The sequence below is a fragment of the Rhipicephalus microplus genome, chromosome 5 (assembly GCF_043290135.1).
Source record: "Rhipicephalus microplus isolate Deutch F79 chromosome 5, USDA_Rmic, whole genome shotgun sequence".
Taxonomy (NCBI): domain Eukaryota; kingdom Metazoa; phylum Arthropoda; class Arachnida; order Ixodida; family Ixodidae; genus Rhipicephalus; species Rhipicephalus microplus.
Window position 1 is genome coordinate 207,925,628 of NC_134704.1, and position 27,098 is coordinate 207,952,725.

The window sequence follows — 27,098 nt, forward strand, 5'->3', positions numbered from 1 at the left end:
CCAATGCCTCCAAGTAAGCTATAGTTGTGCGTTTTCGCAAAATGCCTGTGTTCGCCACCGAAGTTTGTAACTAAAACCGTAGTCTGGCCATTTCGCAGTTGAACGAGACTTCGAGCAATGGCCACTTCCCGATCAAGCAATAACGTCAGGTTACTTTCGGCGATGCCCGTAATCGACTTTTCCCGTGGACACTCAACAAGCACGAAGATACTACTGCAAGGTGGCAACGTGACGCAATCATCGACTATGCGTAAGGCCACGCCACGATATTCGTTCTCGATGTCGGAATCTGGAGAAACACAGTTAGCAAAACTGACGAACAAATCACGCAGATTAATTATCGCTCTATACTCTTGCAGAAAATCCATGCCCAAAATGACCAGCCGAGAACAATTGGGCAGTACAAGGAATGATGCTACAAAAGCCGACGCACAAATCTCAAGCCTGGCGGTGCACCTTCCTATAGGGGATACGACGTGTCCTCCAGCGGTGATTAGTTGAGGGCTGTCCCTCGTTGTCAGCACCTTGTGTAGACGGGTGGCCAATGAAGCACTTATCACCGAGTAATCAGCTCCCGTGTCGACAAGCGCAGTCACCGGATAACAGTCGACGGAAACTGTAATGGCAGCGGACGTTTTGTTGGCAGTTTCACAAACAGGCTTTAATGACACGTCGTAAGGCAGCGGTGGAGGGTATTTGTCGGTTCGCAAGACAGCGGCCTCACTTCCGGAGGTCGCCGCTTTCAGTTTCCTCGGCGTGGGCCTGCGCCACTGACACCAGGGGTCCCAAAGGCGAGTCGGGCGCGGTGCGTTGATGTGGACGGACGGGGTGATGGTGACCGTGACTGTCATCGCGGCGGGACAGTAGCGTCTTCCAAGTAATCCGCACCTTCCAAGTAATCCGCAATTTCTTGTGGGTTCTCACCATAGCGTGGACAACGTGCATCTGGGTGGAATCCGCGTAGGCCTATTCGTCGGTAGTAACAGTCGCGGTACATATGTCCAACTTCGCCACAATGGTAGCACAAAGGACGATTGTTGGGTGCACGCCAGACGGTGGACTTCCGCGGGCCAGGACGAAAATCGGCCTGAGAAATCGGCCTGAGCGTGGGAGGTTCGACTTGCGATGGTGGTGAGGAGTGAACGAACTGCCTGATTTCGTTACGAACGATGTCCGTAAGAGCAGCGCTACTGGGACAGGACGCTGCATGATATTTCCGAAGTTCTTCGCGTACAACTTGCCGTATGAGTTCTGTGAGGACCTCGCTGTTATCACCTCCTGGTACAAGCGAGCACGCAGTGGACATGGCTGTCTGACGCTCATACTGCGACACCCGCTGCCGAAGCATGCGCTCCATAATTGTGGCCTCAAGTATGAACTCGGACACAGTCGTAGGAGGGTTGTGCACGAGGCCCGCGAAAAGTAGCTCCTTTACGCCCCGCATTAGCAGGCGCACTTTCTTGTCTTCTGGCATGTGGGGGTCAGCCCGTCGAAACAATCGCGTTATTTCTTCAACAAACATAGGGATCCTCTCGTTCGGCATTTGAAATCATGAAGAAAGTGCCTTCTCCGCTCTCTCTTTCCATTCGGGGTTACTGAACGCCTCGCGAAGCTGCCGGTGGAATTCCTGCCAACTTGTGAATGAAGTTTCGTGGTTCTCATACCACACTCTTGCCGCGTCTAAGAGGGAGATATACACGTTCTTCAACTTACAGCGATTGTCCCAGTCGTTGATGGCAACGACCCTGTCGAAATGGTCAAGCCAGTCTTCGACATCCTCACCGGCATCACCATGGAATGGGTTGGGTGTGCGAGGCGTGTTGATGACACAGGGTATGCTAGCGAGTGGGTCATGCTCGGTTTGGGTTGCGGATGTGGCAAACATTGTCCTCACGGAACTTTGCCAAGGGGCTGTACTGTGGTGGTAGTCCTTGAAGGCGGCGGCTGCTTCGATAGATATCAGCAGACCCTGGTGCACTGGCGGTGGTTGCTTTTGGTTCAGGACCAGCAGGCATAAGACGTTGCAGTACAGTACCCAGCACGTCCACCAGTCTGTCGCGAGAGGAAACGATAGGCAGGAACTCGAAGTGGAGGACTGTTTACTCAGCCACAGCTGCTATTCACTTCTTCGCTCTCGTCTTCTGCCACCAACACAGCGTGGCAAATATTAATGACATTCTTAACATCGATTGTACGGCAAAACACATACTATACACTCATGATACTAGCCTCTTTTTCGCTGGCTCAGATGTTGCATGTCTTTCGGTCGGATCGGGCAAATGAAGGACTTTATTCCATTCACTCGTTGTCTACTAACAATGATCTAAAGCTAAACATCAGTGAAAGTAAGGCTGTTTTGTTTCACTCGAGAAACAAATCTTGTGCAGTCCCCTGATTAGTGCTCACTAATTCTGAAATAGAAGTTGTGAATACTTTCAAAACATTAGGTGTATTTTTCTCGAGTAACTTGTCCTAGGATGACCACATCAATTATTTGTTAAAAAAGCTCTCAATGGTAATTGGCCTCATGTGTCGACATTGGCTTACCCTCTCTTTCAATTAACAATATTTTATACTATGCTTTATTTTTCTCTACTCTGACCTATGGTGCAAAGGTTTGGGGGACGACAACACAAGAAAATATAAAAAAACTTCTCTTACTTCAAAAGCATGCAATATGCATAGATTTAACGCTCCTTACCAAAGTCACACAAAGGACATATTTGAAAAGCTTAAAATTGCAAGCATATAAAACATTTACAAATTCAGATTACTACGGCAACACAAGATTGAAACAAAAAAAAAATTTCCCTTCTAAAAACATTGGTGGAATTGACAAAAAATGACCCTGCATACCACACACGCCATCCTGAGATATCGAAAAGTTCAAAAGTGCTGCACGGCTTATCGAAAGCAAATGCTCAGGTTCACATGACCTGCGCTACTAAATGAACTTACCAGAGATGATAATGACGTAGCTTCAATGACTCTGAATCAGTTATGAAATATGTATGTGCAACTGTGATTGTTTTTTTTTTCAGTTTAATGTATTACATATGCTTGTTACTTTTATTTGAAATTTAGTGAATTTCTTATAGTATTTATATATACAGAATAAATATGTCAAATACGAAAAATTGCAATCTAGAAAAGTTTTTGTAGTCCTGATGTGTATATGTCAACTACGTACTAAAATTGTAATCCAGAAAAGTTCGTATGGTTATGTTTATGTATGGTTTTTTCTTTATTGTTGTGTAAGCGTACTTCTTTTGTGCTTTTGTTTTCTCTTCATGTGTTGCGTTCTCTCTTTATTGTTGTTGTAATTCACACCACTGTATGCCATAGTCTGGTGCACGGATCCACGGATCTAGTCAAGCTTTCTCAGGCTTTTTGTCCGTGCACCAAACATCTCTCAGATGTGGAATAAACTGAATTGAAAAAAAAAAAAATCATTTGCGGCTTTCGAAAAATAATTTTCTTTGAAAATGGTATATCACCACCGCTGCTCTGTCGAAGCTGTTGCGAGCTGATGAGTGTGACGAATCGTTTTTGATGTTGAAGTTTTTCCACAACAAAACGCAAAAACTGTTTTTTAGTCTCTGATAAACCTGATCAGCCTTGCTTATGGTAACTTGGAAGTTGGAGCTATTGCAGCAGTGAAACCCGAAAGTAAAACTCACCTTTACAGAGACAATTGAATAATAACTACACATTGATAAATGAGGGTTTTCTGAATGAATGTTTTGGTGTTTGGCAGCTATAGCCCCGCCTAAGGTGTATATATGTATCCTCGTTGACGCTTAGTACGTCTCCATCCCGACGCCCCGCCGCGGTGGTCTAGTGGCTAAGGTACTCGGCTGCTGACCCGCAGGTCGCGGGTTCGAATCCCGGCTGCGGCGGCTGCATTTCCGATGGAGGCGGAAATGTTGTAGGCCCGTGTGCTCAGATTTGGGTGCACGTTAAAGAACCCCAGGTGGTCGAAATTTCCGGAGCCCTCTACTATGGCGTCTCTCATAATCATATGGTGGTTTTGGGACGTTAAACCCCACATATCAATCAATCAATCAATCAATCTCCATCCCGACGACTTACATCCATGATAAATTTCTTAAACAAACTATTGTGGTATCTGTAGATGTTAACTGCCAAAGCATAATCAGAGAGAGAGAGGCATGATAGCAAGATGAGCGTTGCATATTAGATGTGGAAATCGGGCTGAGGGTGCCATTCCTCAGCCTCGACCTTTTAAAGTGTGATTGAACTTCGTGGTATCTAAGAAAGCACGTCATCTCACCTCTGTATATGCCAATTCATATCTAAGTGCAAGCGCGTCAATGGAGTTCTTTTCCTTGATAGATATATATCTTTCCCCCAGCTGACGAGCGAGGTAGGTCTGCCCCCGCTCGGGAAACAGTTGGTACTCCACTGACCGGCGCGTTTGTCGGGGGTCGCCACCTCGCCTTTCGTTTTTCCCCTGATGGTTACTTACAATGTCATCGCCACGATCACGCGGAAATCAAAATAACTTATCGGCTGATCTCTCCACTTATCAACATGACGGAAAACTATTCGCGGCACATTGTTGCGTCTGCAGAGTTCAGTGGAGCAGTAAAATTTTGTTGTGCGAAACGTTATCATTGTACGCAATTAGTACGCACTAACCGGTAGTCATAGGCCGAATACTATGGCTTAAGCAGTCCGCGAATGCATTAGTTTCTATGAGACTCGGCCGGGAATTTGTCGCAACTACAATTTAAATATTAATAGGCTTAAAGTGGGTACGCACTAACGAGGTTTGACTGTAATAAAATGTTGATCCATTACCCCACAATGATGCTGAATATAAATGGTGCTTTATTTTGTTTCAGTATTACACAACACAATGAAGTTGTGTGAGCTTACTTCAAGAATTTCTTACATTGAAGTATGGCCCGGACATGGGCGCCCCTGGCTTTGTAGATGCAAAGACACCGAAGAACTGAGCCAGAAGCCATCGTGTCGTAATCAGTTTTCTACTTCATCTTCTTCTCTGCCTTCACTGGTTGGCAGCGTTCATTAATATACATCCTGTAGGCATTTCCAGGTGATGCATAGCTTGAGTGAGTGTTTTGAACACCTTTTTTGCATTGAGTCTTGATGGTGTAAGTGCACATTAGTCTATCTCGACCAGGTTGTACTTCCAATGTTCAACCTAGCAGCCAAAAACACCGATTCTTTTCGTTGTCCTTCAGTAGTACAAGATTGTCTGCTGTTAAACTTTGGTTCGGTCCTTTCAAGTACCCATGCAGAAATTGCAGTTCCCACTCCTGTAACTGCCATTGTTTGAAGAAACAACATTTTTGGCTTGGTGTGAAAGCAGCCTAGTCTGTATTCCATTCTGGCATGTGCGCTGCTGAAATTCTCGCCACAACTGAAACCGACAGCCTGCGAAAACGTATTCGTTCCGTGGTATGCGAAGAGAGGGAGAAACCGGTGTGACACCTCATCTCACGTCTAGCTCAATTGCAGCAGTTATCAGAGAGAGCTGTACCAGGCACTACGGGGCCCCTCGCCTCCTGAAAGAATTGGGCCAGCCCCCAATGAATACCGCCATGAGACGACCACCCATGCAAAAGCCTTAAAGCGACCTGCGGCCTCTTCCCCATTGTTCGTTCGCACTCCTCCCACCATGTCGCTCCGGTCAGTGCAGCCAACAGAGTACTACGACGATAGGTATGCGTCGCCAACATTTGTTCGTGCCACCCCAGTCAGCCATTATTCGGAGCAGCGAGTTCATTACATTGATGGTAGGCGCTTGTCCCCTCGGAGGTCAGATATTTGGCGTACACCCGACCACCAGCCTCTGTGCTTTCACTGTGGTGAAGCAGATCACTTGTACCGCCAGTGCCCATACCGCTACCTTGGGCTTCGCGGCTTCTTTGCGTACTCGCCGCCACCCCAGTACGGCCAGCGACCCTGCGACATCGAAAACTACCTTGCCCAGCGTCCTGCACCATTTTCCTCTGGGCGCCAGTCGCGTTCACCATCGTCGAGGCGATTTTCATCGCTGCCCCAGCGAGTGGTATTCTACCGCACGGTCTCCAAGTCCCTGCCAAAGAAACTAACTGGAGCGACTTGTGGGGGCGGGGGCGCTGAACATCGAAGTGCCGAAGACCTCTGATCGACTCAGAGATATACCGATACTGCAGTATGCTACCGGCTTTCACTTGATATTTCACCAGTGACGATTGATAGTGGCGCAGTTGACGCGTTAGTGGACACCGGCATCGACTACTCAATATCGAGTGAGAAACTGGCCTCGCAGCTAAGAAAAGTAATCACGCTGTGGCACAACTCGCAGATTCAGACGACTGGCGGCCATTTTGTTACTCCGCTGGGCGCCTGCGCTACTATAGTTGAGATTTAAGTATATACGTTTCTCGCTTGCTTCCTTGTTCTACGCGAGTGCTCCAGTGACATTATTTTTGGAGTTGACTTTATTCAGGAGTATGCTGTTATTATTGACCTGCAAGAGCGTCGTGTCATGTTTTCAGCCGACCAAGCAATTGATGTACAGGATGACGAACGGCCTCTCGACGTACTTCGAGTTTTTGCAGACAGCGTCACGCTTACTCCTGCAAGCGTCATGGTCAACATCACATGCTGCAATTTGGGCAATGGCATAGCAGTGGCCAAAACGAACTTAGAGCACCTTCTGAAACAAGACATTTGTGTAGCCAGAAGTGTCATACAGCTTCGTGGTGGCCAGTTGCAGTTGCTTGTTACCAACTTTAGCAACGAGCACTGACACCTCTTCCGGGGCACTTCGATCGCTTTTGCAAACAAAATAGGAGAAGTTGGCAACTGTTCCACGTTGGAGGCCACCGACGCCACAGACACGGCATTCGGTAATATCGACATCAATCCTGCGCTGTCGATTATTAAGAGACTGCACTGCGCACGCTCTTGTTTGAATTCCAGTCCTGCTTCACAAATTTCTCTAAGGTGCACCAGACAATCAATCATCACACAGCACAGAATAATCACGTACGACAACGCACACCTGATCAACCAGCATCTTTACCGTGTGTCGAAGAAAGAACCCGAAGCGATACGTACGCAAGTCCGAGAGATGCTTGAAGATGGTGTCATAGAACAATCCAACAGCCCATGGTCGTCTCCGATTGCCCTGGTCAAAAAGAAAGACGGGGCACTGCGCTTTTGCATCGACTACTGGAAGCTTAACAACACGATCAAAAAGGACGTGTACCCACTGCCGCATATCGACGTCTCATTGGATAGACTTCGTCATGCCCAATATTTCTCTTCTCTGGATCTGAAAAGTTGGTATTGGTGAATTGAGGTAGATGAGCCAGACCACGAGAAAACAGCCTTTGTGACACCAGACGGCCTCTACCAATTTCGGGTGCTTCCTTTTGGCTTCTGTTCAGTGCCGGCAACCTTCCAGCGAGTGATGGACATTGTCCTCACAGGGCTGAAGTGGCCAACTTGTCTTGTCTACCTTGACGATGTGGTGGTCTTTTCTGCTATGTTCGAGCAGCATCTTCACCGCTTGCGCAGTGTGCTGGAGGCTATTCGATCAGCAAACCTCACACTAAAGCCACAGAAGGGTCACTTCTGTTATGAGGAACTCAAATGCCTTGGACATGTAGTTAGCGTCGAAGGAGTCCATCCTGATCCAGAAAAACTTGCTGTTGTTGCCGAATTTCCAGCTCCTGTCGATAAGAAGGCCCTTATTCGCTTTCTTCGTTTGTGTGCCGCAGGTTCATTGATGGCATTTCACGGATAGCGGAACCCCCGATTCACCTCACAAGGGACGACACACCGTTTGTGTGGGAAAGCAATCAATAAGCAGCATTTGCTGAACTGCAACAGCGCATGCAATCAGCGCCCGTGCTAGCTCATTTCGACAATGATGCTGACACGTACGTGCATACTGACGGCAGCAACGTTGGTCTCGGTGCAGTGCTAGTTCAGCGTCAAGATGGCATCGAAAGAGTCATAGCTTACGCCAGTTGCTCCCTGTCCCGTGGTGAAGCAAATTATTCCACTACGGAGAAAGAGTGCCACGCACTAGTGTGGGCAATCACCAAGGTTCGCCAGTACCTTTATGGTCGTTCCTTCAAGATAGTGACAGACCACCATGCCCTTTGTTAGTTGACAAACATGCGAGACCCTTCGGGACGACTAACACGGTGGAGCTTGCGTCTGCAGGAATTCGATGTCGTCATTGTTTATAGGTCCGGCTGTAAGCATGAAGGCGCTGACACACTGTCACGCTGCTATCAAATCGGTCATCGCGGTGACCGATTATGAGATGCTACGCTGAGACACAAGCGATCCCATGAGCCTCAGCCTCTGAGGTAGCAGAATTTTTCATGCGCCATATCGTGTTGCGTTATGATGCACCTTCTAGCCTCATAACAGACAGAGGCACATCATTCACAACACTGCTCATGGCACTTAATTGTTTAGTTAATTATAGTTAATTGTTTAGTTAAAACGTTTTTTAACTAAGCAACACCAGGCACCCAAACTTAACCGCGTATCATTCGCGAACGAACTTACCAAGCGGCTGAATAAGACGCTCGCAGACATGACAACTGCCGCATCAAAGCAAGAAAGTCCACGGACAGTCGAGTGTACCGCATCTCTGGTGTTAGTGATCTGGCCGTTTTTTTCCAAATAGCATTTAAGCATCAATGATGATTGTGAACCATTATGGCGACACACACTGTCCTCGAACTGAAGCAACTTCTTACTTTGTTTGTTTCTCATATTTCAATCATGCGCTTTAACACCCGAAGCTTACCGAAAAACTTTGATGATATGGTTAATTTCCTTTCTTTAATCAATCATCACTTTTCGCTCATATGTCTCTCAGAAACATGGCTATCTGCAGCTGATGATGACATGTTTTTTATTTGATAACATGATAACATGTTTCGAAATGTGAATCAGTCTGGCTCGTATTTGACCGTAATTTCCTTCCGTCTAACAAAAGAACTATCATTGGTTCAATTTATCGGTCCCCATCATCATCTTATGATGACTTTCGTGTTGAGCTTGATAATATACTAAGCTCGTTTATTTCCAAAAATTATAACGTGATCATTTTAGGCGACATTAACATTGACATTACAAATATTAATGACGGTTCTTGTGCTCAATATTCTAACTGCTTGATGGGTCATGGGTTAACATCTCCGCTGGATTCTTCGGCACGATGTGCTCCTTCTGGTCGAAACACGCTTATTGACCTTATACTCAGTAACGTTATGTGAGTTCAGGAGGCTGGTGTGGTCAGTTTTGATCTAACAGATCATTATCCAATTTTTCTGTTATTAAAAACACAAAACTAATTGTAAAAATAAAATGGTGAATGGGTGTCATTTCGATTCTGCGAAATTCGTTGATTTGGTCTCCCGCTTTGACTGAGGGAAACTATCGCAAGAACCTTGTGTTAATAAAGCGTTTAGTACCTTGACTGAGAAACTAACAGGTATCGTAAACTCGTGTACATCTGTATTCACCATATCGCGTTGGTACTCAGCCCCTAGAAACCCGTGGATTACTAGAGGACTGCTGCGTAGCATAAATAAAAAAGATAACCTTTACAAAGAAGTAAAACTTCAGCCATTCAACCTGTCCCTCGGACCTGCTTTAAACTCTATTCACAAACTCTTACTGCCCTACTCAAAAAAAGCCAAAGGAACCTACTATCAAAATAAAGTGCTCGAAAATGAGAATGACAGTAGGAAAAATTGGAACGTAATTAAGGAATTCTGACGTCTTGATCAGCCAGATGCACTTGAGACTGAATTTTCGGATGGCACCAGTGTTCTAACTTGCCCTGTCACTATCGCCAATTCTTTTAATGAATCATTTTTCAGCAACCCAGTATTGACTGTCACTAACTTGCCTTCGTTGTCTCGCTTGCCTCACTCTTTTTTCTTAAAACCCACATCACCTGCTGAGGTTCTTTGCATTATAACAAGTTTGAAGATGACAGGATGTAGCCTCGATTCAATTTATCTAGCTAAAATTAAACTTGTTGCTCGTGAGTTTTTCTCTGTGCTCTCAGAGCTTATTAACACCGCATTTCGTTCAGGCATTTTTCCTACAATCTTCAAACAAGGAAAAGTAATACCTGCATTCAAAAAAGGAGACCGAAAAGTTTTTTCTAATTATCGCCCTCTAACAATCCTCCCATTCTTTAGTAAGGTAATTGAGAAGCTTATTGTGAATCGCCTAATGGACTACCTAACAACATTTAACCTTTTGTCACATAAGCAGTTTGGTTTTCGTGCTAAGTTTTCTACCGAATTAGCACTGATTAAACTAACAGATAGCATAAAACAGTCCATCGATAAGGGGCTTTGGGCAGGGGCGTTATTTATAGATTTAACTAAAGCCTTCGACACTATAAACCACTCTATTTTGTATGCTAAACTTAATTCCTTGGGAATCTGTGGGCCTACTTTAGCCCTTTTACAAAGCTACCTCACTAACAGAACCCAGGTTGTCAATTATGGCAGTGTTTTATCCTCACCAATAATAACTAATCTGGGAGTTTCACAAGGCTCAATTCTCGGACCTCTCATGTTTCTTATCTACATTAACGACTTACCATCATCACTTAACTCATCTGACTGCATCTTTTATGCTGACGATACCACGATATTTTCTAGTGACAAAGATCTTAACAATCTACTAGCAAAATGAAACACTGATGTCGCAAAACTTGTTTCGTGGTGCAAAAATAACTTATTGAAAATCAACCCTGTTAAAACAACTTTTATGTTATTTCACTCGTCCCAAAAAAGCGTTACGATTTCACCTGAAATATACATTGATAACTGCGTCATCACCCCATCAAAGTTCACTACTTTTCTAGGTCACATTAGACCCTCAACTCAAATATAACATTCACGTGAGTTCTGTCATCAAGAAGACTGCTTTTGGCATCCGCGTACTCATTCGCACAAGGCATTGTTTTCAGCAACACATTTTAAAATCACTTTATTATGCTTTCATTAACAGTCACCTAACCTACTGCATTTCATCCTGGGCCAATACCTACACCACACACCTAACATCTCTCATTCACCTTCAGAAAAGAGCAGTCCGAATTATCACACATAGTTCCTACACAGCATCAGCAGCACCCCTCTTTAGCACTCTCGAAATTCTACTGTTCATTTCCACCTTTCAACTCAAACTTGGAATTTTATTATTCAGAATGTAAAGGGGGTTTATTGAAGGACTGAGCAAGCGGGTGGTAGCTCTAAAGGAACGCAGGCGAACCCAGATGACGGTGCTTGATCGCCGATCTCGTGCCTTTTTCTTGTGCTGATGATAGCTGACCTGATGGTATCAACGTCTTTTTTATTCACTACAATTACCCCCGGCGAAAAAGTTGAAGCCATCCTGGCGATCTAACACGGAGGGACAAGCGGGTCAAAGTACGGCTTCAGACGGTTTACGTGAACGATATCACGTCCACGCCGACGACGGTCGCTCGGTGGCGTGAGAGGTTCAATGGCGTAGTTCACGGGTGAAGTACGCTCGACCACGCGGTAGGGACCATGATAATTGGAGAGTAGCTTGGGTGATACACCAGGGGCGCAGGGCGGTACATGAAGCCATACAAGTGCTCCAGGAAGGAACGTTGGTGCAGAACGATGTTCGTCGTCACGGGTCTCCTTCTGGCGCTGTTGGTCGGATGTAGTAAGCCGCTTGGCTAGCTTGCGGCATTCTTCTGCGTAACGAGCGGCTTCCGAGACAGGCTTGTATTTGGAGGGATCTGGCGAGTATGGCAGTAAAGTGTCGATGGTGTGTGATGGTTCGCGACCGTACAGGAGAAAAACTGGAGAAAACCCGGTAGTGACTTGCGTAGCGGTGTTATACGCGTATGTCACAAATGGGAGAACGAGGTCCCAGTTTGTTTGATCAGAAGTGACATGCGTAGCGAGCATGTCCCCCAGAGTACGATTAAACCGCTCAGTCAAGCCGTTCGTCTGTGGGTGGTAGGCTGTACTCTTCCGGTGAACCATATGGCACTGTTGAAGAAGTGCTTGTATTACATTGGAGAGGAAAACACGCCCTCGGTCACTGAGGAGTTCTCGAAGAGGACCATGGCGAAGCACAAAACGATTGAGTATGAAAGCTGCGACGTCTTGTGCTGCAGCTGTGGGGAGAGCAGCAGTTTCAGCGTACCGTTTTAGATGATCCACTGCCACGATAGCCCATCGGTTGCCTGCCGTTGTTAATGGTAGTGGTCCGTAGAGGTCAATTCCTACACGGTCGAATGGGCGGTCTGGGCATGGAAGTGGCTGCAATGAACCTGTTGCAGGATGTGGCGGGCTTTTCCGCCGCTGACATTCGTGGCAGCCGCGAATGAACTGGCGGACGAAGGTAAACATTCTGCGCCAGTAATACCTTTTTCGTAGGCGCTCGTAGGTCTTGAAAACACCGGCGTGAGCACATTGCGGGTCGGAATGAAACGACGCGCAGATGGTAGAGCGCAGCGTTCGGGGAATGACTAGTAGCCATTTCCTACCATCTGCTGAATAGTTGCGCCGGTACAAAAGGCCATCCCGACTACTGAAGTGCGGAGCCTGGGGGCGCAGGGTTCGAGTGGTTGGAAGTGTCGGTGCCTCGGATAAGGCGTCTAGAAGCGAAGCGATCCATGGGTCATTGCGTTGTGCAGACGAGATGGTGTCCTCGTCAAGTGCTGACAACGTGTTGTCCGAGGAAACAGATGCGATGTCCGGGGATAGGGGTGATCGTGACAGTGCATCAGGATCGGTATGCTTGTGGCCGGAATGATATACAACGCGACTGTCATATTCTTGAAGCCGAAGAGCCCAACGGGCAAGACGACCCGATGGGTCCTTAAGCGAAGATAAGCAGCATAATGCGTGGTGGTCTATTACTACATCAAAAGCACGGCCATAAAAGTATGGGCGGAACTTGACAAGTGCCCATAGTCGTTGGTTTAGGGAAGTCGGCGACAGCACGTAACTTAGCCGGGTCTGGAAGTATACCGTCCTTTGATACGACGTGCCCGAGAATTGTAAGTTGCCGAGCAGCGAAGTGACACTTCTTGAGGTTGAGTTGGAGTGGAGCATTTTTTAGGCACGTGAGGACATGTTTGAGGCGCTCGAGATGTGTTCCAAAGTCTGGCGCATAGACGACTATATCGTCGAGATAGCAGAGACAGATTTGCCATTTCAAACCCCGAAGAACCGAGTCCATCATGCGCTTGAAGGTGGCAGGCGCATTGCAGAGGCCGAAGGGCATGACATTGAACTCATACAGACCGTCTGGTGTCACAAAGGCTGTTTTTGGTCGATCGGCATCTGCAAGGGGGACTTGCCAGTACCCTGAGCGCAAATCTAATGATGAAAAAAACTCGGCACCTTGTAAAGTATCAAGGGCATCGTCAATCCTGGGTAAAGGATACACGTCTCTTCGAGTGATCGCCCCGCCGCGGTGGTCTAGTGGCTAAGGTACTCGGCTGCTGACCCGCAGGGCGCGGGTTCGAATCCCGGCTGCGGCGGCTGCATTTCCGATGGAGGCGGAAATGTTGTAGGCCCGTGTGCTCAGATTTGGGTGCACGTTAAAGAACCCCAGGTGGTCTAAATTTCCGGAGACCTCCACTACGGCGTCTCTCATAATCATATAGTGGTTTTGGGACGTTAAGGGGGCAAACTGGTCTTAGACATTTTTTGTTTATTTCTTCAGTGATCTTGATGAAAATGCACAGCCTTGTGCAGTTTTTTCTGCTGATTTCAAATATGCAATTACTTTTCCTGTAACTCATCTCATTCCCAAGATAATGCAAGTTCAACCCCCATTGTTTAAGGCCTCAATAGAAAAAAAAGTGCCTAATTAAAAGCAAAATTCAAGATATGGCAAGATAGACTAATGATCCAAGATTGAAATTATGCAAGTAGTTTCTTTTATTTGGCCTTTTTAGTTATGTTATGGCAAATTGCACTTTCCACTCTGAAAAAGCAGTTGGCATAATATTACAATTTTGATGAGTAATTAATTAAAAAGGCTTGTACTCTAAATTCCATTCCCATACTTGGATTCTATACACATACAGGTTTCCATTGCAAGAAGAATTATTGCTCTACCAGCCCTAGCTGCCGAGATATCGAGGCCTTAAGATTGAACGGAGTCATAAATTCACATTTTGAGAAAAATGGCAAAAACAAATAACACACACTTTATTCAAAAACAACAATAAGAAGGTGCATATTTCACAATGCAGATCTTAATAGCCACCAGGAACATAGTCAGACTGGTGCTTAGCACTGCGGTGGCGCTTCTTTAGTGCTTGCTGGACCTTCTCACTAGAGGCACGCTTGCGGTTTGAGTCGGCCACTCGACGCCTGTCCTTCTCAGTCATCCGTCTGATGCTTGGGAGGGTGGCGTTGAGATTGAGCTCATCGAGGATTCCTGTTGATGTTCTCAAGTTGCCACAGTTGAATTTCATCACTGCCTCGGCAACTGCAGCTTCAACCGCAAACAGTGAAGCATGGCGCTGCTTAGGTGCCAAAGCCCAGATCACGGAATGAAGGCTTTCATTACTATTCTGGGTTTTACCCCTTTGACACCTTTCTAGAAGCCCTTTTTCTGACAGGCGCTCATAAACTGGAAGAAGAGCCTTGCACACATGTTGCGGCAAATTGTAATGGTGCCTCGGAGTGGGCTCCCCTTTGGCAGCAGCTGCATTTTGCCGGCACCAAGAGTCTGGGCCTGTGGGACACAGGCTGTGGTTTGACTCACTATCATTAGAAGTGATGTGATAGTAAGTCGCCATCACAGCTCTGTGCATGTCCTCAACATCTCCTTTGTGATATTTGAGCGCCCAGCCGTAATAGGAGCTCAACTTCGTGATGAGGTCCCCGGTGAGCCTTCCCCTTCCTCCAAGGGTTTCAGAGGCACCTCCTTTGTGCCTTGCTACTAAATTGCGTAGGGCAGTGCCCATACGCTTTTGGACGTGATTGACACAGTCCTCTTTTTGGACTTTGATGAAGCCATAGACATCTGCTTCTTGCAAAGCGAGGAAGGTGCGGCTGTCACCATCTGACAGGATTGTAGTGTACTTGAGGCCATTTTTTTTTATGGACCTTTCAAAGAGGTGCACAGCTGCCTCAACTTCCATTTCGCCAGCTTTTTTTGTAGTATTTTTTTGGCACACGTGGCTGTCCTGCCAAGCCTGATATGCCGGGTCGTCTGCCTTCGGTCCGCGCTTGCATCCGGCACAGAAGTTGCTCAGAACGACATAGTCGAGCACTAGACCAGTGAAGAGCTCGATCACTGCCCCCACGCCTATGTGGGACGAGTGCCCGCGCGTCATCCAGGAGCCGTCGTACGAGACTGCAATACTGTCGGCATTGTCAATATGCAGCTCCTTGTAAAGCTTACGAACTGCACTCGCGCACTCGCCCATGACTTTTTCGGCCGCGCGATTAGCTGCAGGAGTCAATTTCCGCTTCACATATCCTTGCCACGTTTTATTGTGAAGTCCGCGATGGGATATGTTCATTGTCGAAAATATATCATTCATAGCTGCTTGACGGTTCCCAGTGGCCTGCATGGCTCGAGCGGCGAGAATGTTGAGACGGCGAACGAGTTTACTTTCTGTGCTTCATCCACTCGCGGAGAGCTCCATGCTTGCGCGATGTCGCCGCAGTTCACGCAACGCGCACACATTTTCACGGCAAGGCCGTATTGTCTGTCCTGTCTGTAGATGCTGACGCTTCCGTTGCAGATTTTACATTTCATGGCATCTAACAGTTTACCGAAGCAGCCAAGATCGGCGATCAAAAAACTTGCCTCTTCGTTTGGCTCCGCGGGAGCGGCGCCGGCCGGTGCGTCGTTCCTCAAAAACTCAAGTTTTCTCTTCGACGCGGCGGTCGATGCCAGTTTCTGCAGCCTTGCATCGGCCTTTGTGCGCCTTACCTGCAGCTCCGATTGCGTTAGTAAGGTTGTATCACGGCGGACGCGGCCGCTGCTTAGCGAAGCGTCGGTGACCGGCGGGCCCGCTAGGCCTAACTCCCCGTCGACTCTCTCGGGCGCCTCGGCGATTCCTTCGCTGTCGGCGGAGATGGAGGTCGCGCAGTCTCGATGTTCGCAAAGTTCGTCTGCGCGTTCGGGTGATGGATGTGCCGGCGATGCGTCACGTTTGGGAGCATCGCAGGCTGGCGAGGCCGTCAGGCTTGCGTCGGCGGCATCGGCGGGCGACCCATCTCGTTGTTCGTTGACGCTCCTCGCCAAGAGACGCGCCTTGAAGTTGTTCGCCTGAGACTTTTTTCTTTTTTTGCCGAACTTATGCCGTGTATGAAACTTTCGGGCCGATCCAGGCATTGCAACAACTTCGATCGCGAGCACGCTAGTCGAAGCACAGGCACAGGAAATATGTCGGCGCGACAACAGGTGTTCGCGCGTTGTTGACGCGCCAAGCAGACGATGCGAGCGCAATCAGCCAATGAAGTGGCCACCTCGTGGTCACGTGCGCGTAACAACCAATAGCGTCGCGTACTTTGCTTCTTCTTTGGTTGCTTTTTTTTCGGTAACCAATGAGCGGAGCGAGGCTCTATGGGCGGGAATCGGAAGGTGAAGAAACGCTCTTTCAAACAAGACCGAGATCGCGGCAATGGCGTTCGGCAAACGGCAGCTCTGCATCGCGAAAGAGGTGGTGTTTTTTCGTCAGATTCTGCGCAAATCGAGCTCGCGTGTCCTCTTTGTAATGATATAACAAGTAAATTATCGCTTTCTGGAGTCTGAAAATTGGCAGGCAGGTGTAAAAATGCTTGCAGAATTCAAAAATGACATTGAAAAAAAAACGTTTTTTTCGCGATTTTTCGGTCCCAAAGACCCGTCCGCCCCCTTAAACCCCACATATCAATCAATCAATCAATCTCTTCGAGTGATCTTATTTAGGCACCGGTAATCCACGCAGAAGCGAACGGAACCATCCTTTTTTTTAACAAGCACTACAGGTGAGGCCCATGGACTTTGTGAAGGTTGAATGACGCCACGTTGCAGCATATCGTTCACCTGTTCGGTAATAACTTGGCGTTCCGCCGCAGAAACACGATATGGTCGCTGTCGTAGTGGCGCATGGGAGCCGGTATCGATGTAATGTAAAGTGGTAGAAGTGCGGCCAAGTGAAGGTTGAACAACATCGAAAGATTCGCGGTACTGGTACAGCAGTTGGAGGAGTTCAGATCGTTCAGATGGTGACAGTCCGTCTGCGACCGCCGAATCGAACACTTTTGAAGCCTGTAGATGAGAGTGGTTAAGAGCACTGACGGCGGCGAGGTCACTTTGGGATGATTCTTGCGGCACGGTAAAAATTTGTCCGTTATCAATGGGCTGTACGCATCCAAGAGACTCGCCTTTAAACAGTTTGATGGTATGCGGAAAGGGATTGGTAAGGCAGAGAGCACTGGCTCCATTAGAAATTGAGAGGGCTGAATAAGGGAGCAGAAGTGGTTTCCGACTTAGAAAGAGGCTTGATGGCTCGAAAAATGCTACTTCATCACGCATGCCGTCGGAGACCACAGGGAACAAAACAGCTGTTGTCGGTGGAATGTCAGTGTCTTCTTTGACAACTAGCTTGTGCGCGGCTTGATTAGTGTGGTCATAGGGCTGGTCGAAGAACGGAAGCAGTTCAAGTTCGGAACGGGCACAATCTATAACGGCGCGATTACGGGATAGGAAATCCCAGCCAAGTATGATGTCATGAGAGCACGAGGAAAGGACGATAAACTCAACAATATAGTGGTCCTCTGCAATATCGAGTCGGGCAGTGCAGGCGGCTATAGGTCGAACAGGTTCTCCATTTGCTGCATGTAAGAACATATCGAGCGGCGTGGTCACCTTTCGGAGCTTGCGGCAAAGTTTGGCGTCTATAACAGACACAGCGGCACCGGTATCCACAAGAGCGTATGCATGGGCGCCGTCTACAAAAACTTCGACGATATTTGACGGCAAGGTGCGAGGACTTGAACATTTCGATAGCGCAGTTCTTGTCCCTTGAACTGCGACGGCTAGTTTCCCTCATTTTGAGGGGCTGGTCGTAGATGCATGGGTGACAAGGAGCGTCGATTGGGTGAAGGTGAGCGACGAGACAAAGTTGCCGGATAGTCACGGGAAGACGTGTTTGACTGACGATCCGAACTTTCATAACCAAAAGGTGGTCGGTCCATGTAGTTGCTTCGTGGTCAGACGTCTGTGTAGGCGGGCATGCGACGACGGCAGTATCGGGAGATATGGCCAGGTCCGCCGCACGCAAAACAGATCGGCCGGTTATCGCGCGTTCGCCAGGCATTTGCAGCAAGGGGCGCCGCCCACGCAGCATACGGCCGAGTCGAGGCTGTGGTAGCGAGGGGAGGAGCCCACGCGACGGAAGACTGAGTAGGAGCGGTGACATGCGGCAGTCCATTGAACGAGGAGGGCTGGTGTGGCTGCTGCTTCTTTACTGCGTCAGCATAAGTAAGAGGCGCGGCGACAAGTTGCTGCTGAAAGGGTACTGGCATAGCCTCGGCAATCTGGTCCTGAAGTGCATGTCGGAGCATGGGAGCTAACGGTGTCGGTGGTTGCTCTTGCTGCTGCTGCGGGAGCTCTTGGCGCTGACAAAACGGCAGGAGGGAAAGCTGACGTGTGACTTCCTCACGCACAAAGTCTTTCATTTGTGCTAGAAGGCAAGAGTGGTCAGGTACGACATCCAGTGCAGCGAGTGGTTGGTTAGGCTGAAATGGACGACGGGTGAGAGCTCGTTGCCGTCGCAATTCGTCGTAGTTCTGGCACAGAGTCACCACTTCAGACACCGTGCCAGGAGACTTCGCCAGGAGCATTTGAAAGACGTCGTCATCAACACCTTTCATAATGTGCTGGATCTTGGCACTTTCGCTCATTGCGGCATCGACGCGCTTGCAGAGATCGAGTATATCTTCGATATAGGCGGTAAACGTTTCGCCAGGTTCTTGTGCCCGTGAGCGCAAGCGTTGTTCGGCGCGCAATTTCCGCACGGCAGGGCGACCGAGAACCGAGGATATTGCCTGCTTGAAAGTGACCCAGTTCTTGAACTCGGATTCGTGGTTTGTGTACTACAGTTTCGCCACATTAGCCAAGTAAAATTTGACGGTGCTCAACTGAGCAGCGTCATCCCACCTGTTTGGTCCACTGACTTTTTCGTAGGACGACAGCCAGTCCTCGACGTCCTGGTCTTCGGCGCCCGAAAAGATCGGGGGGTCTCGCTGGTGAACCGGGCCGGGGCAAGTAGGAGCCGCGAGAGGTGCTGTCTGTTGGGCAGCGTCAACTTGCAGGGTCGACGGCAGGGTGCGGGATCAGAGTTCCAGGGTGTAGGTGATGCAGTTACCCAGCACGATCCACCAAATGTAAAGGGGGTTTATTGAAGGACTGAGCAAGCGGGTGGTAGCTCTAAAGGAACGCAGGCGAACCCAGATGACGGTGCTTGATCGCCGATCTCGTGCCTTTTTCTTGTGCTGATGATAGCTGACCTGATGGTATCAACGTCTTTCTTATTCACTACAAGAAGTAGAGTCGGTGACATTCCCACTGACATACTTCCCCTCACACATCTCCACAATACTAGTATCACACGGTTTTCTGAAAATAGTAACCTTCTGCTTCCAAAAGTAAGCACTAACTACGGCAAAATGACAGCCTCGTTTTCTGCAATTTCTTTCTGGAACTCACTACCATCAATTATTAAATCAAGCCCGTCATTACATTGTTTCCGGCGGCATCTGAAACAGTTTTTACAAACAACATGTGACACCTGAATATATATGTATGTGTATATATATGTGTGTTTAAATATGGTTATATGAATTTATGTGTATGTGTATAGGTTCTGGAGTGACACTGTATTAGTTAGTGTTATGTATGTGTTATGTTATAGCCATTAAATTCAATTATTTATCTCCTGTTTTATCACTCACATGTAAATTTTTTGAACTACCATAAGTTTCAATAATAATTTTCATTACGTTCATTTTGTTTCATTCGCTTGCTGTTTTTTTCTTAATTGCCAATCTTTGTTCTATATTTTTATACATGAATTCACAGGAGGTCCCCCTGACAGTTTTTACTTTGGGACCTCCTTCTGTATTATATCAACTTTTTACTTGCACTGCACTGTATTGTACTGAATAAAGAGAATACGAGCGCTTCGAGAGCAATGTACATCGACGTACAGCACAAGACATGGAACCTATCTTGCCTTACGTGACCTTTGCGTTTAACACCGCCGTGCAGGAGACCACGCCATTCATGCCCTTTCGGCTTCTCTACGGTCGCGAAGTGCAGACCATGCTTGACTCTATGCTACCATGTCAAGACAATGATGAGTTGGCAACTGACACCGAGAAATTTGCACAGAGCGTGCTGAGGAAGCTCGACAGCTTGCACGACTTCACATCGGTCAGCAGCAGCAAGCAGACGCACAACGCTATAATACCCGCCACAGAGACGTAGTCTGCAACCCTGGAGACCAAGTTTGAGTGTGGATGCCCGTTCGCCGCCGAGGCCTCAGTGAAAAGCTACTTAGCCGGTATTTCGGCTCATACAAAGCGCTGCGCCGCATCAGTGATGTTGACTATGAAGTGGTCCCGGACTCAACAATACCACAGGCATGAACCAATACACCACTGAACCCGGACATCGTTCATGTTGTGCGCATGAAACGGTTCATTGCGCGTTTGTAACTTTCTTTTTTTTATCATTCACTGGTTTTTGTATTCTCCATTCATTTTTGTGAACTTTCTTGATCGTTTATTGACATTTTTCTTATTGTCATGATCTTTATTTTCTTCTTTCTGTTTATCTTGGGTTTCTATTTCCTTTTTTTTCTTCACACACCTATGTTATAGCATCAGGGCAATGCTATGTCTTTTTTTTCCCTCTGTTTTATCCTTTTTTGTTTTTTCGGAAAGGGGGTTAATGTCACCTGCATGTAATGGGTTGGGAGCAAGAGCGGCTCTAACCCTGATAAGGAAAAGAAGATCGCGTGCGTCTTCTTCGCTCGAGATCCAGCCACGATGGATGCGCTTTTCAAGAGCTGGCTACATCTTGGCTAATTAAAAGCCCTTTGCACTTCTGAAGTCTCGTAACAATACTTTTACAACTGAATCACACAAAATGGACTGTGGACAAAGGGAATGCTAAGGACAAGTGCTAACTTCCAACTGGCATTTAATAAAGCAATGCACAAAAATATGTACCTCTGGCACAACATCATGACTGGGCCAGTGAAAACACAAGGGTGAAAAAAACCATAATCAAGCAGCAGAGAAATTACGTTGACAAAACTCGTCCTGGAGAATCAATGTTGATGATTTGATTGTTATGTGGGGTTTGACGGCCTAAACCCACTATATTATTATCAGAGAAGCTGTGGTGGAGCGCTTCGCAAATTTCAACCACCAGGGTTTCTTTAATGTGCACCCGAATCTGAGAACACGGGCAGGCCTACAGCATTTTTGCCTTGGCGAATTTAAGTAATCCAGTTCTTTTTTGCACTAACAAGTGCAATAGATTGCTTGCTGATGCAGCTTTCATTTGATATTGCTGCTGCCTCAATGGTGACCCTCATGAAGTTTCTCACAAATACCTAGAGGGAAGTGTGGCGCGACTGTCTATGCGAATTTCTTAAGGAGCGATGTTCGAGCGCTGGGAATGACGGTATATGTGTCTGCGAGGCTTTTGTTGGCTGGTGTTGAGGGAGGCTTAGACTCAAAAACGAATACGACTGCGTAAGCACAGCTTGTCTAAAAAAATGTTTATAAGTATATCTCATTCACGCGTATTATATTCTGAAATAAAAGTCCACTCACCTTGACGGCGCGACCAAACGGGGAAGGCAAGAAACAAACAACATAAACGTGGCGAAAACAATGCTCGCTTTGTCGTGTGCCTGCTAAGTTCACCGACCGGTGGTTACTTCTTATGCTTCGTAAAATTGCACATCCACGCAGAAGGCTCTAGTGTGAAATACAACGCGTTTCTGTGCAATAACAAGAATAAATAGCTTATTACGCTCTCTTTTAGTAAGAAAGCAATCATTTTAACGTGAAGCCAGACGCGTTTTCCAGGTATACAAATTAGAGTCAAGTTCGAAGCTCATGTATCCCGTCATTTCCTTGGATCCAGCAGCTCACTAGCACCAGATTTCCCTCTTGGTATGATTGTGAGAAACTCTATGATTACCCTAGTGCTATTGAAGGGGCTAAAAGATAACACTGTTGCTTTGTCCAATAACGGCATGCATTTGAGTTCAGCAGTGAGTTTAGCACTATGAATTGCCAGGAAATCATCGCAGCCTTTTTTTTTAAGTTTTTTCATTGCATTCAAATAATCGTAAATTCAGGCATGTGCCTGCCTGCTCAATGCAATTCAGGCATGTGCCTACCGGCTCAATGCCTGCTCAATGCAATGTGGTTAAAAAATGCATGATATACTACGCATTCAACAAATTCATTTTGAGCCTTAGTTTTATGCCCATTTAAAAGACTTTCATCAAGGCTGGTTTTAGCGCATAACTGCGACAACTTATTGTGTGCAGAAAATGCCACCGTAAGTATGACCAATCCTTTTCAGATTATGTGAAATGCCACGCAAGTGTGAAACTGCAGCCACTTTCTTACGTATGAGAACCAGTGCATGTGGCCCTGATTTCCTTGCGCAGTTTTTTCGATATCAGCAGATGACTAGGATACGCAGCTACGTTCAAACGAGCTATCTGCCCTCTGAAACTTTCTTGCATTGAATGGCAGCAAGACTTCGTTCACATGTTGTGGAAACAGGCACACACAATACCGTGCTTGACCAGCTTGCTACTTGCTGAGGCGAAAAGCAACAAAGGTATTTTTTTGCATGAGGCTCATAACTACAGCATCAATGGCTACTTAAAAAAGAAAGCCTCAGGTCCAAGCACCTCAAGTATCCATTTTCCTACTTCAGAAAGAGAGCCTTTAAGCAAGCAATCTTTAAACAGCATCAATGACTACTGAAGGAAAGATTCAGAAGCTCCATCATTACAAGTAAGCAAAATTAAATAGTCATCAACAAAGTGGAAGCATTTGCTGATATTTGTCTCTTGCATATGTTCCTGAATGTTCCAATCCATGTGTGCCAAGAACAGGTCACTAAGCATTGGGGCTGTACAGGAGGCAATAGACAGGCCACTTTATTGCGGTTTCAGGTGACATATGTAGACGTAAGGTGATGATAGAGCACATCAAGGAAATTGAAAGCAGCAATGCCACCCTCACTCTGAAATGCTGGCGCCCCAATTCAAGAATCGCTTCTTCTATGATGCCAAAAAGAACTTCATGAGGGATCACGCAATATAAATTTTTTGTGTCGATATGTTTTGTAAAGAAGGCTGAAGTGCTCATTTGAATGCTTAATGAATGGCCAGAAATTTTTAACCAAGAAGAGGTCATTGACCCATTGCAACCTAAAGTAACTTGGCAGCCATGAGGCAATTGACTTTCGCCACGTGTCTTTTTCAGAAATAACCACTCGAAATGGTGTTCCAACCTTGTGAGTTTAGCAGAGAAAAACATGTCCAGGGCCATCTCTTCTTTCTGGGCAAGAGACTGGGCAAGGGTACTGAGACTTGACTTCCACTTTTGGTCTTGCGCTTAGCATACTTCAATTTCATATCGAGGCACAGGTGTAACCAATAGCAAATTGAGCTTTGTCCATGAACGTCCTGTGATGTCCAGCACAGAACTCACCTTTCTTGTCGGGGTGCAAAACCCAGAGGCCATTACTGTTGTTGTCTGACTGATACGTATACATATCATGTGGTGTGACAGATGTAGTGACAGATGTAGTATATTTTGTTGCATTGCTTTAGTGAATGATAGTTGGTGCCTGTTCTTGATGTACAGTTTGTGCTTCAGTTGTAACAAAATGGAATACCGACTAGCCTGCTCCCACGCTTTGCCTCTCCAGAACCTTGAGGCAAGGGTGAAAGTGCTGCACCAATTGTGCCATGCTGCGCCAATCTGGGACCTGTTGCACCAAGTCGCGCCTGCACGGCTATTTGCACGTGCATTAGCTGAGAATTTAGCCGAGAGCTTTATAATTCACCAAGCAACATGGGTGGGCTACACAAAGGATGCAACCGCGTCCATATAAAACTCTGCGTCCATATCGAACTCGTATTTCGGATCATGCATGAATCTTGCACCTCGTGAACACTATGCATGATTCTTGTTAAGGTGGCATTTCTGTGCATACTTTATTATGTGACTCTACGTATGTTTTAACAGCAAAGCTGTTAGGCAGACTGCATACCTCATCATTTGACTACGTATGTTTTAAAAGCAAAGCTGTTTGGCAAACTATAAAGGCAGCAGTGCTGTTGCAAAAAACTCGCCTCACTGTTTCCGAGCTACCCCCGAGCGCGTGGTGTGCTTGGCGGTTGCTCGGCAATGGTGCGGCGAATTTCTTGCCATATGAACTGATAATGATAATAATAATAATAAATACTAGTGTCTGTTCTGTTCTGTTTTAACTGTTTTGCTGTGGAGAGGTTGAGGAGCCTATTGCCTCGGCTACTCCATATCGTTTTATTGTTTCACTAGTGCCACTAGTGAAACGATAACTGCAATAGCAACTATTTGCAATGTTCTAATGGTGATGCCACACGCGCTTTTATTTTTGTTAACGCACTATTACACATGTAACGCTGCCTTGCGCAAACCGCCCCTGAATGACTGGAGACCGTCTAGATAATCTTAGAACCTACCGATAAGATTATGCACACAACAGGTACATCACAGTTTGTTCTGGAACTTACACGGCCGCTATTGATTACGCTAGATTCTTCGATGGCACATGTATAAAGGCCAACGCACTTTGCTGCCTGGCAGATTATTGACGGCCCGTGCTCCATGTTTGCTGCTATCAGTGTACAGTGTGTATTGCTTGTAGAGTGATATTTTGTTTTCTGGGCACAGGTTCGCCCAAACAAAAAGTTCACTCATGAAAACAGCAGCTGCTGTCTTTGTCGACATCACGACCTCATGACAATACAAAGGCTGACAGCGAACTCTTTTGGATCTAATATCGCGACACTCGCAACTATAAAACGTTGGTGTAAGAGCTGATGCTTGCCGTTATCGCGCGGACCAGCTATCACACCCATGCCCTTGATTATAACCAAAGTTTAAGGCTGCTTCTCTAGCGATCCCCTTTTTCCCCTCGTATTTTCATGCTCGTTCAAGACAAGCGGCGGGTTTCCTTTCTGCTTGATCATTCAACGGCAGTTCTAACACGCGGTGGAATGCTAATGTGTGCGTCCTCTGAGCGACGGAGATTGGCTGTCTCGGTTTAATCTCTGCGTGAGCAGTGCTCATTACCGCAGCTTGTGCAATTTCACACGTGGTTCGAACGTACGATGCGTGGGGAATGGTACCAACTTGTAGTTTACACAGAACATGGCGGCGATGGCGAGCACCTGTCGAGTATCCATATAGTTCTTATTGTAATAAAAACAGTTTCACTTCATTGCCTGGATACAGTGCGGTGAGCGCATCTATATTTCCTCATGGTTCTCATTTCGGCTGTGGCACTTCAATGACCAAAACATAAGTTTTTTACATTTATTTTTATAGAGCTTTATGGGTTTAGCATGAATATAACTTTTATTATATAGTAGCTTATCTCTAGTCTTGAGTTGCTGTTCATGTTGAATGCAGTGTTTTAATCACTTTAAGCACTGCAACATTTCAACATTAAATTTTTCTATTCATCTGAGGTCTAGTAGCTGTCCAGAACAGCACTTAAGTTTTTTCTTTGAGTTGCTGTGCTTTCACTTTTAATGTTGTAAGGTTTAACATATGTGAATTTCGGGTAGTCTGGTCACTTCAATGCATTGTGTGCTTAGTAAAAACGACTGAATTTTTTGTGCTTAACAGGAAAAAAAAATCTAATTGACAGTGTTGCGTGGCCCGAGGAATCTGCTCCAAAACTAAATTTCGACGCTCTAAAACACACCTTTTGCTGGTCGAGAGCTGTTCCAAAACTCTTTTTTTTTACTTGTCCCAGAGCTGCTCTAAAAGAATGAAGCCTGCTTCCACTCCTGTTAAGGGGCCACGTTTCAAGATTTCCGTAAACAACCGAACGCCAGATCGGTGTACTGCTCTATACATTGGGAAAAACCAGTGGTTTCTGAGAATCGAACCTGGTACCTACCGCACTGGAGGCTGTCGCTCAGACTTGTAACCACCGCTGTCTTGTAGCACATTGCCTTGCCCCCTTCTTGTGCTCATTTTTGTTAGCTCAGATAAAAAACTTCACAATGAATGTCAACCAACTAGCCTGGACATCAGGTTTAACCATATTTCATTTTTTGTTTTGTTTATACTATTTCCTGTGGCGCTAGCAGTATGCATGGTGTTCAGCGCATGTTTTGCTGGTGGTGTACATTGGTGCAATACTTGTAATTTGACCACTTGTCTTTCTGGCCTGTCCAATACATTGTTTTTCTAAGCGTTGTGCTTGGTGCAGTTGCTGGTCCAAGCATGCCGAGCAGCGGCCACCCATGGCCGAGGTGGAGAAGACCATGGACCACTTGGCGGCCCTAGTTTCTGGAGCCGACATTCCTCTGGCGTATCCAGCCCCACCGAGGGATGACAGTAAGCCTTCACTCAAACAAGTTGCTCGAAACAAGTGTGTCCGGATGAGTATGAACACAAGGTCACCATCTCCACTTTTGGCTAAAGTTACTCTAGGTGAAGGTTTTCAACCCAGAACATTGATTTCTGAGTTAGTTTTTAAAAACATATTCTTGTTGGTGTAAAACAAAAGTACTAATTCTAGACGCAAAAACCACTTTTTCGCCAATGTCATGATTTCTGAGCCTTGAGCACTTTTGGCCACAATGTGACGGTTTCCGTCAACGAACAAATGAAATTTGATTTTGTCAGTATCTCATTTCTCTTCGCCGACGAAGGACTTTTGATAGAAAAAACACACACATGGAAAACTGCTAAGAACATGTGCATTTCAGGTACAATTCTATGTGCAGATTC

General features: G+C 46.5%; 1 protein-coding gene across 6 annotated transcripts in view; it reads left to right on the top strand.

Moving 5' to 3' along the window:
- Window positions 1–27,098, top strand: part of Takl2 (Tak1-like 2) — a 387,007-nt gene that overhangs the window by 185,090 nt on the left and 174,819 nt on the right. For all 6 annotated transcript variants that reach the window (XR_012895575.1, XM_075896427.1, XM_075896428.1 and 3 more), the window contains one exon: window positions 26,575–26,702. Coding sequence is in view for 5 of the 6 variants with exons in the window: in XM_075896427.1 (XP_075752542.1) it covers window positions 26,575–26,702 (128 nt within the window). In the remaining variant the exon portion in view is untranslated. The remainder of the gene's footprint in view (window positions 1–26,574; window positions 26,703–27,098) is intronic.